At 36.0% G+C, this 19,254-nt stretch overlaps 3 protein-coding genes and 1 long non-coding RNA gene across 8 annotated transcripts in view; 2 read left to right on the top strand and 2 right to left on the bottom strand.

The window, feature by feature from the left end:
• The window catches only part of LOC113520067 (GATA-binding factor A-like), a 106,009-nt gene extending 95,287 nt beyond the window's left edge, over nt 1-10,722 (top strand). For 2 of the 4 annotated variants that reach the window (XM_052894157.1, XM_052894159.1), the window contains 5 exons: nt 2,979-3,070; nt 4,739-4,872; nt 6,056-6,183; nt 6,677-7,023; nt 7,858-10,722. In XM_052894157.1, coding sequence (XP_052750117.1) covers nt 2,979-3,070; nt 4,739-4,872; nt 6,056-6,183; nt 6,677-7,023; nt 7,858-7,950 — 794 coding nt within the window. In that variant the 3' untranslated portion in view covers nt 7,951-10,722. Of the gene's footprint in view, nt 1-2,763; nt 2,934-2,978; nt 3,071-4,738; nt 4,873-6,055; nt 6,184-6,676; nt 7,024-7,857 lie in introns of all 4 variants that reach the window. The other 2 variants (XM_052894156.1, XM_052894158.1) reach the window with 1 other exon arrangement.
• On the bottom strand, nt 9,502-12,546 carry LOC113520066 (thialysine N-epsilon-acetyltransferase-like). Of its 2 annotated transcripts, none has more exons than XM_026905329.3 (4): nt 12,371-12,546; nt 11,956-12,007; nt 11,343-11,560; nt 9,502-10,914 (listed from the first exon to the last, which is right to left on the bottom strand). In XM_026905329.3, exons 1-4 carry the CDS (start codon nt 12,449-12,451, stop codon nt 10,735-10,737), a joined length of 531 nt encoding a protein of 176 aa, XP_026761130.1. In that variant the 5' UTR covers nt 12,452-12,546; the 3' UTR covers nt 9,502-10,734. The 2 variants fall into 2 exon arrangements, with proteins under 2 accessions (XP_026761130.1, XP_026761131.1); XM_026905330.3 differs by lacking the exon at nt 12,371-12,546 and adding an exon at nt 12,100-12,353.
• A 1,716-nt stretch (nt 12,547-14,262) lies between these two features.
• LOC113520065 (thialysine N-epsilon-acetyltransferase-like) lies at nt 14,263-16,862 on the bottom strand. The gene is made up of 4 exons (XM_026905328.3): nt 16,672-16,862; nt 16,043-16,094; nt 15,302-15,519; nt 14,263-14,619 (listed from the first exon to the last, which is right to left on the bottom strand). Exons 1-4 carry the CDS (start codon nt 16,750-16,752, stop codon nt 14,440-14,442), a joined length of 531 nt encoding a protein of 176 aa, XP_026761129.1. The 5' UTR covers nt 16,753-16,862; the 3' UTR covers nt 14,263-14,439.
• Nucleotides 16,002-16,670, top strand: LOC128200517 (uncharacterized). Its single transcript, XR_008252746.1, has 2 exons — nt 16,002-16,131; nt 16,220-16,670. It is a non-coding gene; the product is annotated as an uncharacterized LOC128200517 (long non-coding RNA).
• Nucleotides 16,863-19,254: the final 2,392 nt, after the last annotated feature.

The raw sequence follows: 19,254 nt of genomic DNA, 5'->3' as shown, positions 1-19,254 counted from the left end.
AATCAAGTGGAGGTCGACCTAATAGGGCATATTACTAGCAATGGGGCTGTCAAACTCCATTGCTAACAATCTCTTTCCCCCCTTTAGAATTTAGTTACTTGTAATAATAATAGTTTAATACGATCTGAACTATAATTTCCACTTTGGGCGCCACTGAAAGAGAACTCTATTAGAGTTAAGCTCGCCTTTGTACATTTCATTACCTCTGTCTTAGTCTTATAACTGGTGTGTACAATAAAGGATTAAATAAATAAATAAATAATTTCAAAAAAATTAAATTTCTTCTCTTATTCAGTAACGAGACGAGAGTACAGTAACAATATCTACATCATCATCACCATATCAGCTTTTAATAGTCCACTGATGAACATAAGCCTACCCCTAGGGGGTGTTGCCATGTTTCTCAGGCGGATTGGCAACCGCAGTTAGACTTTGGAGGTGTTTTATGAAGGACGGTGCTGCCCATCACTCGCCCTCCCTTAGACGTCTCTTACGACACCCACAGGAAAGGAAGGGGTGGCCTTTTCCATGCCGGGAGCACACGGGAAATCTACATGATTACTATTATTTATATATATATATATATATATATATATATATATATATATATATATATATATATATATATATATATATATATATATATATATATATATATATCTAAATATTTGACAATAAAACGGTGCCCCATATAGGTGCAACCTGAAAATCAGCGCTGAACGCACATAAGTCTAGTAAAAGCTGAGTTTGTACCTATCACCAGTCATGGGCACTTCGTAATTTATTTATTAATATATTATGTTCAACTAACTTTATAATGATTGTACCGTACTTGTAAGAATGGCAAGAAGAAAATTTATTATTATTGGTAATTATCACGTAACAAGATGGATGGAAGAGAGAGAATTTTTTTTTATACAACTTAGAATGGCAAACAAGCTGACGGTCCACCTGATGGAAAGTGATAACCGTCGCCTATAGACATGAGCAGTACCATGGACATAACAGATTATACTGTTTTGCCCATGATACCCCCCATGCGTTGCCATTCCTGAGGACTCAGGTGTTATTCCTCTGTATCCAGTAAATTCACGCCATATCCCACCCTTCAAACCGAAACACAGCCATGCAAACAAAACTGCTTCACGGTTGAAACACGAATGGGACAGAGGTACCCAAGCAATCGACAAAGGATGAATATATCAGGAATTAAACTTACATATCAGTTTACAAATAATAATAGACTCAGTTGTCTCTTAACAAATATCTTTTACTATTTATTGATAGATAGATAGATAGATACTCTTTATTGTTTCCTCCAATAGATTACAATAGTTAACTTACTATAGATACAAACAATTACAAGAAATAATCACAATGAGAAAACAATGGGCGACCTTATCGCTAAAAGCGATCTCTTCCAGGCAACCTTTGGATGGAGAGGAGTAATTATAAACAGTTTGATTGCGTGCACGATGAAGAATTCTGTTATTGACATTATGTATTAATGATTGAGTGACTTAGCAGCATTAAGCATCTTATAATTTCTCTTGAAACATCTAGCATGCTTTATTTCCCCGAAACGAGTGTACACTATGTATAAATAGATCTTAATATTAAATAGTACCAGTGTAACAATTGTTGGGAGACCAAATAAAGATAAACATAAAATAAATCATTTAAATGTTCATTTCTGAAACTTTAAAAAAATACACTAAGAGTTATGTTATAAAATGTTTTATAATTATGTAAATAATTAGATACCACTATCTATACGATTTATTTTATTGACACACATGAATAGATATACAAGTTAAGTATTTATTTACGCATATAGATAGATAGATACATATAAAACAAGGTCAATAATAGCAGACAGCGTGACTCCCTCTCGCAAACGATTCTGTGACTCTCAATTCGTTTTATATATCATCAATCTTGATCGTAATAATACAGTGTAGGTCTTTCTCAGTATCTGACTTATTATAATTGTACATAGTATTAGGTATATACTGATTTATATAGTATTTAAAAAGACATACAGTAACGTTTAACGACCGTCAACGAGAAATATTTAATACAATTGACTTTAGAAAGAATGAAGAAAGAAAGAAAGAAACTTTATTTTACAGAAATATGCGACAATACCCACACAGGGGTTAAAAAAATCCATATATTAAGAATTATAATAAAGAAACAACACACACATATATATATATATATATATATATATATATATAAATTAATATAAATTAAAAAAGAAAAATAAAACAATTCGTATTAGTTTCATCAAAAACTTTACAGTCTGAAATTGTACCAAATATTTGTTTTACATTTACATATTCATAGCTAAAATAATGTCTGTTGTATACAGGAACACGCAACATAGAAATTTTCTATATGCTCGTGAAGTATTCACGTGTAGGATCATGTACCAAGTTTTTTATACCATTTCATTTGTAATAGCAAACATGTTAATAATCCACTTGATGGAAAATGGTAACCGTCATTTATAGATAATTATTTATAGCACTATAAAAAAAAGTACATTGTGACTCTAAAGAAGAGGTTATACATCTATACCCCCCACTGGTAATAACTGCCATACAGCACCCTTCATATCGTGACACAACCATGCATGCTTGACGGTAGAACTTATAATTGAGGCTTTGTACAAACTATAGCAAAGCAACAAGGTACAACTCTGGTTAAAAAACAAGGATAGGTAAGCAGCAATGGCACCACTGATTAGCGTGACGACAGATGGCGTGCTGGAGGCGTACGAGGAGGGCCGCGAGTGCGTCAACTGTGGCGCCAACAACACGCCGCTGTGGCGGCGCGACTCCACCGGCCACTACCTGTGCAACGCGTGCGGCCTCTACCACAAGATCAACGGCGTGAACCGTCCTCTCGTGAAGCCGAGCAAACGGCTGGTGAGTCCGCTACCGCACACTAGTAACGCCAGCTCTGTTGAACAGGTGCCGACGCGGAGCTCCTCACCCGCTTCTATAAGGAAGGCTCCGTGCAGAGATGGATGAGTGTGGAAGGCATGGCCCGGGGCATGAAGAAGGTGAGTCGGTGGCGTGTAGACTAGTGCATGCATTACCAATCCCCCTGTACCCTCCCCGCGCACGCAAGCACGCACGCACGCACGCGCGCACCATTTCTACGGCTTTGGCGAGTGATAGGGAACTACACGCTACCGCTCCCCACTTTGATAGCCGAGTGCCATATTATAATCGCTTTGTTCATCCGCCTCGTAGATAGGCCCCTGTTCCTCGCAGAGATAACTAATCGATCAGTAATTGGGTTATATCGCGGACAAAGAGCCGCGGTCGCTCGCCGCCGGTTACGCGTGCACCTAGCTAACGAGACGGGCTTCATTAATCAAAGAACGTCCGAGGTTATTGAGCTAGATAACGGGCCCGATAGTGCATGCTAGCTCACTTTACAAGTACAGTCGATCGCCGATAGTCGGCGGGAGAGTGGAGCTTGTTGGTGAGATGCTGTCAGCTAGTTATCTCGGCACGCACACAGACACGGCCAGGTAGCGTCGCCCAATGACGGGCGGCTCCGCCTCGCGCCGGCGGCGGCGGCGGCGGCGGCGGCGCGGCGCGCGGTAGCCGCCACTCTTCGCCGCGACACAAACATACATTATTGGACAATGGTGTACATACTACATACGTGATAGTTGTCGGGCCGGTGTCGGCGAAGCACGCGCGTCTGTTTATTGCTTTTGTAGAGCATCATTTACATTCGTGTTGTGGTGTTGCGGCGATGCATGGAATCACCTAACTGGTTTGGGCACACTTATCTATCGTATCTACTAGGCGATTCATATTACAGGTGGTGGGTGGATTACGTTCCGTTAATACCTTCACTTCTTATTTGCTTTACTCTTCTATGTCAATATTACGCCATCTAATAATAGTCTCTATGTTGTTTACGTAGGTGCTTACGTATTTTAGTCGAGTGTGGAGAAACAAAATTGTTTTTTTTTTTTTTATAAGATGATCGTTTTTAGTGTAGGTGTTTCTTTGCATGCATATTATACACGAATAGCACTCTATCTAATAACTTATTACCAACTTCTTTACTCTTTTATCAGTTTTACATTAATTTTATAATTGGTCTTATAATTTTCATATTTACCTAAATAATTATTAGAGGCCTTAGATTTTTTATGCTATTTATTTTGAGAATTCGTAGATTCGCAATCTGCACAAGTATTGTCCTTTGGAATTTTCGATAATTTTCTCATATTTTTGTTTTACGCTAAATAACCTATTAAAATCCCACTGTTGCCACAGAGTTCTTCATTCGAAGTAAATTTTCATTAGCCTACCATTACCACGATCCAAGAGATTTGGGATTTGTGTACAGGAATTGTTAGTTTGAGTTTTCCTTTCTCGCACTGGTGTATAATTGCATTGATTTTCTTTTAATTCTGCATGGTCATATAAACTGTTTCAATATAACATATTGATTAATGAAAAAGAAACCATGATTTGTTCAAATTAGCACTGAAATACTCTCGAAATGAAGTTAGTAACAAATCGAATTTTCCGCAGTTAGACTGTCAACTGGGCCGTTTTACTTGAAGTAGCTGACTGTTCGGGACAATTATTCGATTGTGTATTGTTTTATTGAGACAGTTTGTAAATAATTGAGACAGTAGATACGAGTATAATGTCATGGCATGGAGTCATGGTGGCTCACGAGGCGCGTTGGATTGCAGAGCGCGGCGCGGCGACACGGCCAGTGTTGCACCAACTGCGGCTCGCGCAACACGACGCTGTGGCGGCGCAACCACAACGGCGAGCCGGTCTGCAACGCCTGCGGACTCTACTACAAGCTGCACGGCATTAATCGGTGGGTAGACATTGCCAATAACTATGTACATACTTCAAAGAAGACTGTTAATGAAATACACTACAGTATACACTCCAGAGTGAAGAGAAAGAGATGATTAATATTCTTTTTTTATTCAATTAAAATGGCATACCTACATGCTGACGGTCCACTTGATGGAAAGTGGGAACCGTCGCCTATAGACATTGGCTACGCTTCTAATGTAGCACATGACCGTTTACGAGCCTCTCGCGCGTTTAGATGTTTGATTAGCCGCCATCTTGGAATGATTACTGCCTTTTTTGTATTGTCATACCAAACCAAATAAATGATATATATATATATATATATATATATATATATATATATATATATATATATATATATATATATATATATATATATATATATATATATATGTATATATATATATATATGTATGTATACTTTTGTACCCCGTAAATTCACTACCATACCCTACACTTCAAACTGAAACACAGCCATGCAAACAAAAAAACACAAAACTATAGTTATCTCTCGCTGGTGCCCTGCCAGCGTTACCATTCTATTTTTACCCATAAAAAAATACACTCCCAGAATAGCAGTGAGGCATGATAGACGAGGATAACATCAAATCAGTTAGCCCATCGTGGTGAATTCTCTAGGAGTTGACTACGATCGTTCCCAGGGGAAGCCGAGTGGAGGTTAACCTGACACGACATATTGCCAAATTATTATTGGTACTAATATAATAAATACTACTGTATATACTTACTATCCGTTCTTAAACTATGCAAATGTAATGATTCTTATTTAAGTTTATTTAAATTACGTCTACTGAGGCTGTAATCGAAACTTACGTGCATTATTGTGTAGCTTTATTATTGTACACGAGTATCTATATTTATTTTTTTAATTTCCTATTGATTATACTCGTATTATATGGAATAAATATTTTTCCTTGCTTGGAATGTAAAATGACATCGAATAGCAAGAGATCCATCTATGGGATAAGTCCGCCATTGTATGTGTCCGCTGTAAATTATGTACAATAAATATTTTACAATACAATACAGTAACATTGATAAAGTTATTAATACAAAGACAAAATCATTTAAGCACATTCTACTTTTAAATATTGCCATCTGTTTCCCCGGTTTCTTGTTTTTTCTTAAACTAATGTAATAATAATAAAACATTTCAGACCTCTTGCGATGCGGAAGGATGGCATCCAAACAAGAAAAAGAAAACCGAAAAAGTCAGGAAGTGCTGCGAAACCGGCTCAGGATGGAACTAAAAAAGAGGGGCACAGTTCACCCGGGATGGATGGAGGTACTGACTCTATTAACTTACTTAGATTAAGGAACAACTTTCTCATCTATATTTCAGCTATACGTTCTACGCCATTTACTTATTACCTATGCTTCCCTGACATTCATTAAAAAAAAAAGATTTTGATTCTCTTGCGGTCATTGACTTTCTGCAACACATTTGAGGTTATCGCTGCAACTGATAGGGCATATTATAGTTATTTTTTTTTTTCTAGTATCAATTATAAATATTACGTCAGACGTTTTATGTTTCAGTTAAATCTTTTTATATTATTTTTTGGTTAATATTTTTGTGTAAATTCCTTTTTATATGTTATTGTACTCATGCTTTCCTGGGTGAGCGTATTGGAAGACTGTAAGGCTCACCCAGTGGATGTAATAAATAAATAACTGCTATTTATGTCTATAGGCGATGGTGTTTTACAACCACTATGCCATTCCAATTAGTCTAAAACACAATGTTTTATTAAATGATATCGTTTGGTGTATTGCAGACAGCAAGCCGGGCATGTCGGAAGTACCGTTGCCGCTGACGTCGTCGATGTCTAGCCACAGCGCGCAGGCGAAGCAGGCGCGCGAGCACGGCACGCCGGAGCCGGCGCACGCGCAGCTCGCCGCGCAGCACGCGCAGCACCCGCAGCACCCGCAGCATCCGCAGCACGCGCAGCACGCGCAGCACGCGCAGTACCCGCTGCCGCTGGCGTCGTCGCCCGCGCTCTTCCCCAACCCTTCGCTGTTCAACATCAAGAGCGAGCCGAGCGCCGCCGGCGGCTACGAGGGCTACGCCTCGCACGCCCCCGCGCACTACCACTCGCAGCAGCACTACTTGCACGCGTTACAGGTATCATACATTGCCTAATTGTACTTTCACTAAGTATCATATTGCGGAGGATCGTAGCACCCATTGAGTGGTAGAAATACCCCGACCATTCCAGAGTCCAAAAGTAAAGAGTTCGATCTAACCAAAACTATGCTATTTAAATTTCCAGCTAACTCTACTCTCCGAGAGACAAAAATAGCTTCTCTCGCTACGTGTTTCACGTTTACAGCCTCGGCGAATTGCTAATACCTACACTTCTCTATCAATAATTATATCCTTATCACCCATTTCATATTATACTACTATAATTGTCATAATTTCAATTCAAAAATGAAATCCGGTGCTAGACTCTATATTGTCGCAAGGAACGATCACCTACATCCTTAACTTGCTTTACTGTGGATTCTCCTAGGAACGACCTTCTTAGTAATAAATTCCTCACAATCATACCAATCGCCTGATTTTCATGTTATAACGTGTGTGTGAGGCAATGAACATCCGATCATCATCATATCTGCCTTTAACTGTCCACTGCTGAACATAAGCCTCCCCCTTGGAGGAGTTTTGCCAGTAGTTTCCACGCTTGCGAGGCGGATATACAACCGCAGCTAGGCTTTAAGAGGGACGCTGCTGTCCATCCTTCGCCCTCCCTTAGTCGCCTTTTACGACACCCACGGGAAAGGCCCATTCTATACCAGGACCACACAGCGAAGTTTATAACTATCAAAGAAAAAAACGCTTCGACTGGAGCCCACGTAGTACCAGTTATTTAATTATTAGGCATTTCTTCTGCAATACTTTTTTCTTCAAGAATAAAAACAAATTAATAATGTGCATTAATATTGTATTATGCAGTACGGGCTCAGTAACGGCGAGGAAGAGGAAGGCAGCGGGTTCCTGCACCAGCGCAACGTGACCGCGCACGCCAAGCTCATGGCGTCCACGTAGCGTCGCCACCACTGCACTGAAGGTAGTGCGCGGTACCGGCAGGCGGGCAGGCTGTGGTGATATTGGTAACCACGAAACGCTGTTTCCGCTGCGGAAATACACTACCACGTTAACCCAGCGTGGGAACAAGGACTCACCCAGGAAAGGAAACGTCAAAAGCAAAGATACCCTCCAATGTCTGAACACGAGCGCCGAGGACCAAAAAGTCACTCAGCACAAAATTTACTCAACAAAACTAGACGGCTAATGGGGATGTGAAGTTACTACGATTAGAACACTAGTGCTGTTAGTACGTACCGTGCCAGTTGCGCCTACGATAAAGGACTAAATACTTCCAAAATCCAGGATGTATAATTGTGCTCTTGGATCAACTTATACGAATATAGTTTAGAAGCTGCTTGGTTTAATATAGCCAAAAGAGAATTGTTGTCTTTCAATATAATTTTATTGTTGTAAAATTGTGATTGTGATCTTTGGAAAATATTCAATTCAATTTTCCTATATTATATTTACCATAATATTTAAAACTAGATAAATAATAATTATGTAATTTTAACTAAATGTAAAGTAAAAAGGAAAACATTTTTAAGTCGTATCAATGTATAATTATAGAGATCTCTATTTGAAGCGAATCTAGGGAAAGATGAATTGTAACATAATTAGGTTTGACTGTAAAGTGTTGTACATATTAAATGCATGACTAGCCATAATATTCAGACTGTATTTAGTTAGTTGTATATTTGTATAAGTAGGTACCATATTTTTGGTGATAAGACATATCTTGGAAGGAGTTCCACTAAAGAATAGAGATAACAGAGCTCCATATGTTCTAGATAGGACAAGGTCTGGGGTTCCTGGCCACTCATGATAGATACTAGTTTTATTAATATTTAACTTTTACAAACCAACGACACTGCCTTTTACTAATGCTATACCTAACCCTCTGACCGTGTTTTTTTTTATCACTACAATAAAATACATCGCTTTAACAACAAATAGCAGTACGAATATTTCGCCATCTAGCGAGATTCAGAGAAACAATATCGATCGACCAAAACAAAAATGGCGGGATAACAACGTCAATAAACATAAAAAATACGAGCACGTCGTAATCGCGGGATGCGTAAAATTAAACTAGTAGATACTGCACGCGGAAATCGCGGAATGTCGGCTCAGAGGGTTAAGAGAGATGTATTTATTTATTAAAAGTAAACCCCTATATACTATTCAAGCATTATTCCAGTTTTTTGAAGATGGCAATACTGACATAATAGGTGCACCTAAATACATCTAACCTGAAGAGTTAAGTAGGTAATTTGGTGGGTGGTTGGTGCTAAACGTTACAATTTATATGATAATAAAATATAGACATTTTCTAATATTGTTTTGTATAAATATCCCCAGAACCTGCACATTATCCGAACATTCTTGAATCACTTATGATACCTAATAAAAATAATAAAGTTGTTAATAAATATAAAATGTATTTTACAAAGTCGCTGTCCAGGTCTCCAAGGAAGACTAAATAGGTATCGATTGAAACAATAATAAAACAAGTATTACTATAGTTTATTATATTTAGTATTATATAAATATTTGTTATTTTTATCCTTAACAGTAACGGTCAACACTGTTTGGGGACGAATAAGGGAATGTGCCACCGTTACGTTGTATATAAAAATTGCTATTATGTAAACTAAGTAATAAACAGTATTCGTATTGTCACCTTTATACACTATGGACTAGTACACAAAATAACAACTAGAACTCTTCTTTGCATGATTTTTTATTGGTGAAATAAATCAAGATGATATATTTTTTTTTTTTTAGTACGTTTGTTCCGTTTGGAACAGGCTAAGGTCGGAGACCATGCTGCCTAGTCTTCAAAAAGATAATTTGTCTGGAATCAAGATGATATAATTCATGTTCAAAATTAAAGGAAAAATGGTTAAGAAAATAAATTTGACAGCTATGTTTTTTTTCTGCAATGGACATTAAAAAGGTATCCAGACACGATCAATTTAAAATGAACTTGGACTTTTATATAATTTTTCGGCATTCAATGTTATGATGGAAATTTCCACCATTATGCAAAGAAGGGTGAACATTTAAAGTGTAATTCTAAGACCCGAATGGGTGAGGGTGAGCAGGGCATGGGGCAAGAGGCTGAATGGCGCCTTATCACTAGATTCACTTGTGTGTCATTATTATATGTATTTTTTCAGAACAGTTATTCATCAACAGTTTCACATAAATTTAAATATCTACTTTTTAAACATATTGTATGTAGTAATATGAGTGTACCAAAACGGTATAGGTTCCACTTGATTGTTTTATAAAAATAAATGTTTGATTTCATAATAAAAAAGGTAAAATGTTCGTAGTAATATGAATGCTTTCAATATTTCAGTGAGCAGTAAATTATTTTATAAGACAGTAAATGTATTAAATTATAAGGCGTCATCCAGTGTAGAATTCAGGTTGTGGGGCTGCAACTGTATAAAACAACCATGACTTTATTATGTATGCAATAATCTCACTATGACGTCACTCTCTATGAGACTGACTCTATGGATAACTATCTAGTTTAGTTGAATACTTAAATGGCATTTATTAAGTAAATTGTACATATTAGTTCATTTAGATAATTACAATAGTATTTGTAACAGTTTCAGACTTCGCACACATTGTATCACAGTACTTAAGGCTATAGTAACGGAGATATATGTACAAATTGTACTATTACTATGTAAAATACATATTTCGAGCACGCATTGTGTTTTGTTATGCCTTCCCGGTGGCGGACTGCGCGGCGTTTCGCAGCGCCTGCCCGCTCAGACGATAGTAACACCACTGCTCTGATTTGGTTAGGTTTTCAGCACCTTTCCCGTCATAGAATATTCTAGCAGGATTCCACTCTAACACGTGGAAGTCTAGGCGGGAACTACCGCTCGTAACCGCTTCCTGTGAATATATCTTTTTAAATATAACACAATTATAGATGCTTATAATTTATACAATGAAAGTGTTAAAGAAGCATATGGGTCATATGCTCCTTTAACACTTTCATTGTAAGCCCAAGGAAGAGTTAATGATGCAGCCTTTGGAGTCTAAGATGCAGAGGTTACCAATCTTACTCATTCTATGGACTGAGGCATAAAACCTAGCAACATATGATAGAGAAGTGTGGGTGTCTCAATGTATACATGATGATGTTCATATTCATAGGAGACAGTTACCATTTTAAATTTGGTGATTTATTTGTCAGTTAAAGTCAACTAAAAATAATTACTGTGTATAAGTGAGCCAGAATACAGGTATTGAGTGTCTGTCTTTAGAGTATAGAAAAAATAAACCATATTATTGGAATAAAAGTCAGGTCACAATGATACCTTAGCTACAGCATCAAAGAGCCTCCTACCCACACCGCGACGTCGCTTTTCAGGTCGTACATACAGGTCCTCCAGCATCATGGAGACACCCTCCCAAGTGGAATAGGTTGGGAAGTATAATGCATATCCGACCAGCAAGTATACACTGTCTGCTTGTTCCTCAGCAACCTTACATCTGAATGCAGGTGGTTGTTTTTCAAACCCATCATATTCTAATTCTGTGGCAATAAAAAAATATTTGTGTTTCATACATAAAAAATAATTATTTTTTTTTATAAATACTACTATTGATAATAACAAATAATCTGGTGATCCACTTGATGGAGTTGGGATCTATATGTAAACTAAATATTACTATATCGATGGAAGGTATCGCTTGAGTTTTCTATTATATTATGCTGCTGATGTCTCATGCCAGTCTTAGTACAAAAATTGCCACGCATTGTGCAAAAGATTACACTAGCCGTCTACTATTACCTACATTTTTCGCACTGAAAAATAATGCTTCATTCATAGCAAAACTAATTAACCAATGTCAAATCACCCAAAATTATCTATGCCATAGATTCTGTGGTATACACCACCACCTATGCAAGGTAACAGTTTTACAAACCTTTTACAGTTAGTCTGGGTCCATTCGGCATATTTTCAAAATCCGCAAGTTCCTAAAGAGTAAAAAAATAAAACTTCTGTGACCTTCAAATTACATTTATAGGTTATCAATAATAATTACAGTATAAGTTTCATTAATACTTACAAGTGGCAACAGTCCTAAAAAAAACCTTATATATGTATATAAAAATATCGAATAGATAAATAATACCTTAATAATGAACATAGGTCAAGCAGTTTAAAAGTTGCCAAACATACATACACAATAATTTTGAATGACTTCTGATATCTAAAAAGATTCTAATATATCTAATCACTTTGTGATATAATAAATAAAAAATAATATAAGTTAATTTATCAAAATGAACTTCTGTTGAACTAAGGTTGCAATAATTTTGCAATTTTAAATCGTTAACCTGTATCATTTTAGCCACTGACTGCATATCCTCCTTTCTTGCATCTCGAATTATTAGATTCTCCTCATACTTTTCACACATTTTGAAAAAGAAATAAATAAATGTAAAACAACAATAACACTATGTTGTACACCACAGATTAGAGCAGGCCCCTGAAATAGCTATTGAATGACAGAACCATAGTGACTTAATCTGTGGAACAAAGAGTATATAACTAAGGGATAAGAGTGCGCACTTCGTACAAGATACTTCGTCAGGAATATTCTACTAATATACACAAAAAGTATCCTCTTCTCGTTATATTGCCCAGCCTGATGTCCAAAATGGAAACGAATAATTTATATTATAGTTAGATAGTAGAAACGTGAATTATCTGATAAAAGAAATATATAACTTTTACGTCAAATTGCATGTTCCGATAAACATTAATATTTACATAAATATTATATAGAATTATATAATATTTATTATATCTAAATAACTAGACTGACTTCAAATTATTTTTATGATATTTTGAATTGTTGTTTATTTGTTTAATGCAAATCGAAATTATTGCATGACAAATCTGTTTAAAAACAAATTATATATAAAATAATTAAATATAATTTGAAATCTAAACTGACATTAACGCATGTATATTAGCTACCTATAAATATAATTTTGTTACACCCAAACAGGGTTTCATGTACTTACTCATCATAAGAACATTGTAACAACTCTATATTATATACATGAATGCATTATAATAATAAGTAAATAAATGAATAAATATTTTTTAGCAAAAATAAAACAAAAGATAACAATCTTAAATATATTTATTATTTTATACCATATTACCTTGAAATGCCAATTTCTTAATATTATTGATAGTAAACACAAGTTTTCAACACTTCCCTTACGGGATATTGACCAGATATTACTATCTGGTAAATTTTTAGAGTAGACCTTGTAATAGAGTCAATATTAATTATATATAGTCGTAATTTTCACCTCAAAATAAAAAGAAATATTAAATACAAAGCTAAAACTGTTGCACGTATAGTTTAGATGGTAGCCATTTTCATCGCATTTTACAGTATTTTTGTTAGTTAGGTTGGCGCTATTGTGATTTCATCATTTAACTAAACATTGGCATAATGTTTTATGACCAAATCCATACATTAAAAGCTAGTATGAAAATTCCGCAAAAATGATTAACAGTAAATGATTTAATAACGCAGAAAAGGTTGCAAATTATTAGGCGCCATCCAGTGCGGAATTCAGGCTGTGGGGCCCCAACTTTATAAAACACCTATGAAACATTCTTGTGTATGGAATATTCTCACTATGAGACTGGTTCTATGTAGTTTAGTTAAGTATTTGGCATATGGTATCTACTATGATTGATATTTTTAATCATTTTAATACTTAAAAATATCAATATTTGCCCTCAAAAAAAAAAAAACTTACAGAGTGGCAGCTTAACTATGATGAAATTGAAAATTTAATGCATCCTACTTCCTAGTCTTTATTCTTCAATTATTATTATTATTTTTTATCTTATCTTTCTGTTTAATGTCTGTAATTGTCTTTGCTTACTAATGTATTTCTAATTATGACTGATTGTTATTTAAACATTTAAATATCATATAACTGTGTCTATACGTGTTTACATGTGTACGTATTGTTGATACAAATATCTATTACGCCTAACAACTTTTGAGTTATCCATTGTATGTATTACCATAAATTGTTTCATGCCAGGGTAGGGGGGGGGGGGTCCTGGTAACATGTCATACGAGTTCTTCAGATAACCAGTTCAGGCACCAGTTCTCCACAACTTTTGTGTATCTATGGTATTATTTTAAGTATTCCATTGTACTAAAAAAGGTTGTGACGTAAATAAATAAATATTAATTTGTACATATTAGTTTATTAGTTTACAATTTTACATATTAGTTTACAATAGTAGTTATATAGGCTATAGTAACGGAAACATATGTAAACATAATAATCTGTATTATTACGGAAATATAATAAATTGTACCATTACTATGTAAAATACATATTTCGAGCACGCATTGTGTTTGTTATGGATTTTCGGTGACGGACTGCGCGGCTTTTCGCAGCTCCTGCCCGCTGAGACGATAGAAACACCACTGCTCCGATTTGGTTATGTTTTGAGCACCTTTCCCCTGATAGATTATATTAGAACGATCCCACGCTAGTAAATGGAAGTCTAGACAGGAACTACCGCTCGTAACTGCTTCCTGTGAAGAATATCTTTTTAAATATAACAGACTCACTTGTGCATATAGATAGATAGATACTCTTTATCCCTATTCATTATTATTATATATATACATACACACACACACACACACACACACATATTTATACTTGCATGCATGCAAATAAATGCATACAAAATACATACATGCATATAAAAGCCGAAAAATGAGTAGGGATAATATTTATATTATTATATGTATCATATCTCCCATATTTAGAACTAACAAAATTTTTCATCGTGCCTCCCACCAAATTGTTTATAATTACTTCTCTCCATCCAAAGGTTGCCTGGAAGAGATCGCTCTTAACGATAAGGTTGCCCATTGTTTTCTCATTGTGATTATTTCTTGTAATTATTTATATTTATAATAAGTTTATTTTTATAATCTTTTGGAGGAAACAATAAAGTATCTATCTATAGCATAAAATATATCAACAAATGAGTGATACCGCGGGCGTTTCGATGACATACATGGTGATGTTCATATTTATAGGAGACAGTTACCATTTTAAATTTGGTGAGTACTTTATTTGCTGGTCTAAGTCACATAAAAATAATTACTGTGTATAAGTGAGTTAGAATATAGTTACTGAGTGTTCGTCTTTAGAGCATTAAAAAAAATATACCACATATTGAAATAAGTCAGATTATAATGATACCTTAGCTACAGCGTCAAAGAGCCTTTCACGCACATCGTACCGCTGCACTTCAGGTTGTGCATACAGGTCCTGCAGCATCATGGAGGCACCGTACCAAGCGGAATAGGTTGGGAAGTATAATGCATATCCAACTTGCGAGTTCACACTGTCTGCTTGGTCCTCAGCGATCTTACATCTGAATGCAGGTGGTTGTCTTTCAAACCCATCATATTCTAGCTCTGTGGTGATAAAAAAATATTTGTGTACATAAAAAGTAATTAACTTTTTTTTAATGAGCATTACTACTATAACAATTTCATTCTCACCTTTCATCCCTTACTGGTGTATGACTAGCATACCATAAGCACAGGTGGCATTACTATTTTATTATCATCTATTAAAAAAAACTACTACAATTCACATAGGTACTACTGGTAATAACAAATAAGCTGATAATCCACTTGATGAAACATGCAAATTGGGATCTATACGTAAACCAAATATTTTCATATCGATAGTAGGTATCACTAGGGCTTTTTATTATATTATGCTACTCATTCCAATCTAAGCACAGATATTGACATATATCTACTATTATTACTATATACTATCTATTACTCACATCTTTCACACTCATATTTTTGCTATGAATCATTATTGCAGTCATGCAATGATTCATACCAAAAATAATTACCTAACGTTTAATCACCTAAAATGGTCTATCTATTGTGTACATCTATGCAAAGCAATAATTTTACATACCTTTTACAGTCAGTTTGGGTTCATTCTGCATTAATTGAAGATTTGCATGTTCCTGTACAGTAGAAAAATAAAACTTTATTACAATAAAGGTTTCTTTAATACTTTTAACTAACTTACAACACTAAACAAACTTTAAAAACATTGAATTGACAAATAATACCTTACCTTGCATTCCAGTACGGCCTAAAACAGAAACGGAGATGGGCAAGGCATATAATTAAGTACGAGCATGAGATAGATCACGTTAAAATGGCTACGTTCTACACGTAAAAGATGCATTGGAAGACAAAGAAAAAGGTTGACGAAATCATGAAAGTGGCAGGAAATAGATGGAAGCTGCTACGGATCGTAATGGCTGGAATATAATGGTAGAGGTTTTTACCCATGGGGGTCCGTACAATAAAACATATAAAAAAAACTTTCGGTAATATTGAAAAAAACATTCCTATAAAGCATACAAAAATAAAGCTATAATAATAATAGATGTGAATTTTGTAAAAAAATAAAATAATAACCACGTTGTGATGTAAAAAATAAAAATGCAAATGGACGTTAAATTTATCAAAATGAATTTTTGTTGAACAAAGAAAGCAGTTACTTTACGATATTAAACATTTTAAATCGTTAACCTGTATCATTTTAGCCACTGCTCGCATATCCTCCTTTCTTGCATCTCGAATTATTATATTATTTTCAGATGTATCAAACATTTTTAAAAAATAAATAAATAACAAACAACAATAACACTATGTTGTAGACAAAGTGAGCGTCCAGTCAAGTCTTGTTGTCGAATGCACAGATTAGACTATTAGAGAGACTATAGAGTCGAGTGTCAGTGTCAAGAGCTCACTATCATGATCGTCCAGTGTTGCCAAATTGGTAAACAATGGTAGGACCTAAGAACAAAGATTTACATAGAAGGAACGATGAAATAAAAACTGTAAATCATACGATTGCCTCCTTTCTTATGTAAATCTAATTAGTAAAAAGAGTAAAAAGTTTACACTGTTATTATAAATATTGCTAAACTTCACTATGAACACGCTTTTCAAAATGTTTCCAACACAGCATACATGTTACGTTTTGATTGAATTTTAACTCCTTTATTTAATATTTAAAACCCAGACTCTACATAATTATTCGTCCTTAACGAAACTGAAACAATATATAATATAATTGTCATCATTAAACACAGTTAAGTCTCGTAGACCTCAATGCGGCCCCCTTACAAAAGCACATGAAATATTAAAATCATATCCTACACTTACTGTAAATCAGAAAAACAATACCTTATTTCAAGGTCTCTGTATAATAGAATATTGTTTTATAACTCTAAATAACTCCAGCAACGCGTATTTTTTAAATACACATTACTGAAGTGTTTATACACAAATAGGTAGGTATCTTTTTTTTACAATTTTAGTGATAAAAACTATCAAATTTTCAGTGTTTAACGCAAATTCAACATGCAGCTTATCAATATGGCGTACTAGTGCGAGTGAGTGCGCGTCACTCGTCCATAGAGTATTGTTACACGTGGTAGAAAAAGACAGTAACATTCATTTTACTGTAGGAGCGAGCAAGAGAAAGAAAAAAGAGAATCATTATTGTCTGTGAATATAACAGAATTTAACAGAGAGAATAAAGAATTAAAATTATTCTATTTTTTTTATACTACAAAGGTGGTAAAGATGCATACAGCGAACTGATGCTAAGAACGAGGAATTACATAGAAGGAGTGATAAAATTGTCAATTCATAGCAGGCTAGTGTATAGAAAATGTTATACGGATGACGACTCGTTGGCCCTGAACGCTAAAGAAAAGGCCGATCTTCTTGGATCCGTCTTTGCGTCAAACTCGACATTCGATGACGGGGAGAAACCACCACCGACCATCTCGTGTTGTAGGAGCTCTATGCCTGATATTAAATTCACGCATAGCTCAGTGCGTAGAGCACTTTTCTCCCTCGAAATCCATAAGTCGAGTGGGCCTGATGGTATTCCTCCAATTGTGCTTAGGACGTGCGCACCAGAGTTGGCTCTGGTTCTTACGCGTCTTTTTCGGCTTAGCTACTCATCGGGCATAGTCCCAAAGTTTTGGAAGACTGCTCTGGTGCATCCGATCCCTAAAAAGGGAGATCGCTCAGATCCAACTAACTATAGGCCCATAGCTATCACTTCCTTATTCTCGAAGGTTATGGAATCCATCATTAACCGTCAACTGCTCCGGTACCTAGAAGAGCACCGACTGATCTGTGATCACCAGTACGGCTTTCGACAGGGACGTTCGGCCGGTGATCTTTTAGCTTACTTAACACACCGATGGGCAGTGGCAATCAAGAGTAAGGGAGAGGCCTTAGCTGTTAATCTGGATATTGCGAAGGCCTTTGATCGGGTGTGGCACAGAGTGCTGCTTTCAAAGCTACCTTTATTTGAGTTGCCTGCGAGACTGTGCATTTGGGTCGCCAGTTTTCTCAAGGAACGTAGCATTAAGGACGTAGTCGACGGAGCATGCTCTGATTTAAAACCTTTGAATGCTGGTGTCCCGCAAGGCTGTGTACTATTTCCGACTCTGTTTCTTCTGCATATCAATGATATGTTACAGATAAGTAATATTCATTGCTATGCAGACGACAGTACAGGAGATACATTATATACCGGTCATGCAAAGATCTCGCGGGCACATACCGATGAGTACCGGAATAGACTTGTGTCTGAAATCGAAACTTCACTCCATCAAGTTTCGATCTGGGGTGAACAAAATCTTGTCCAATTTAATCCTTTTTAGGGAATTTATCATGAGGAGTGTTCAGACTGATACCTGCTGCTGATTTTCACCACCGTACAACCCGCCACAAACTAAAGTTTCATCCCAATCATCTGGACGAGCGGTCTTCCACCGTGCGTTTTTCAAGGCACTTTCTTCCACGCACAACCGTTCTTTGGAATCAACTTCCAGCAGCAGTATTTCCGAACCGATACGAAAACATAACCTTCAAGAAAAGAGTATATTCCTTTTTAAAAGGCCGGCAGCACACCTGCAATGCCGCTGGTGTTGTGGGTGATCATGGGCAGCGGTAGTCACTTACCATCAGCTGAGCCGCATGCTCTATTGCCCCCTGTGTTGTAAAAAAAAAATGCGGCCGTATAACCCTACTAAATTCAGATACAACCTGCTTGTATACTTTATACATAAACTGTGTCGAATATTA

This window comes from Galleria mellonella, unplaced genomic scaffold (genome assembly GCF_026898425.1).
Source record: "Galleria mellonella isolate WM207_F2 unplaced genomic scaffold, CSIRO_AGI_GalMel_v1 utg1917, whole genome shotgun sequence".
Lineage (NCBI taxonomy): Eukaryota > Metazoa > Arthropoda > Insecta > Lepidoptera > Pyralidae > Galleria > Galleria mellonella.
The sequence above is the reverse complement of the archived record's forward strand: the minus strand, read 5'-3'. Positions and strand labels throughout refer to the sequence as shown.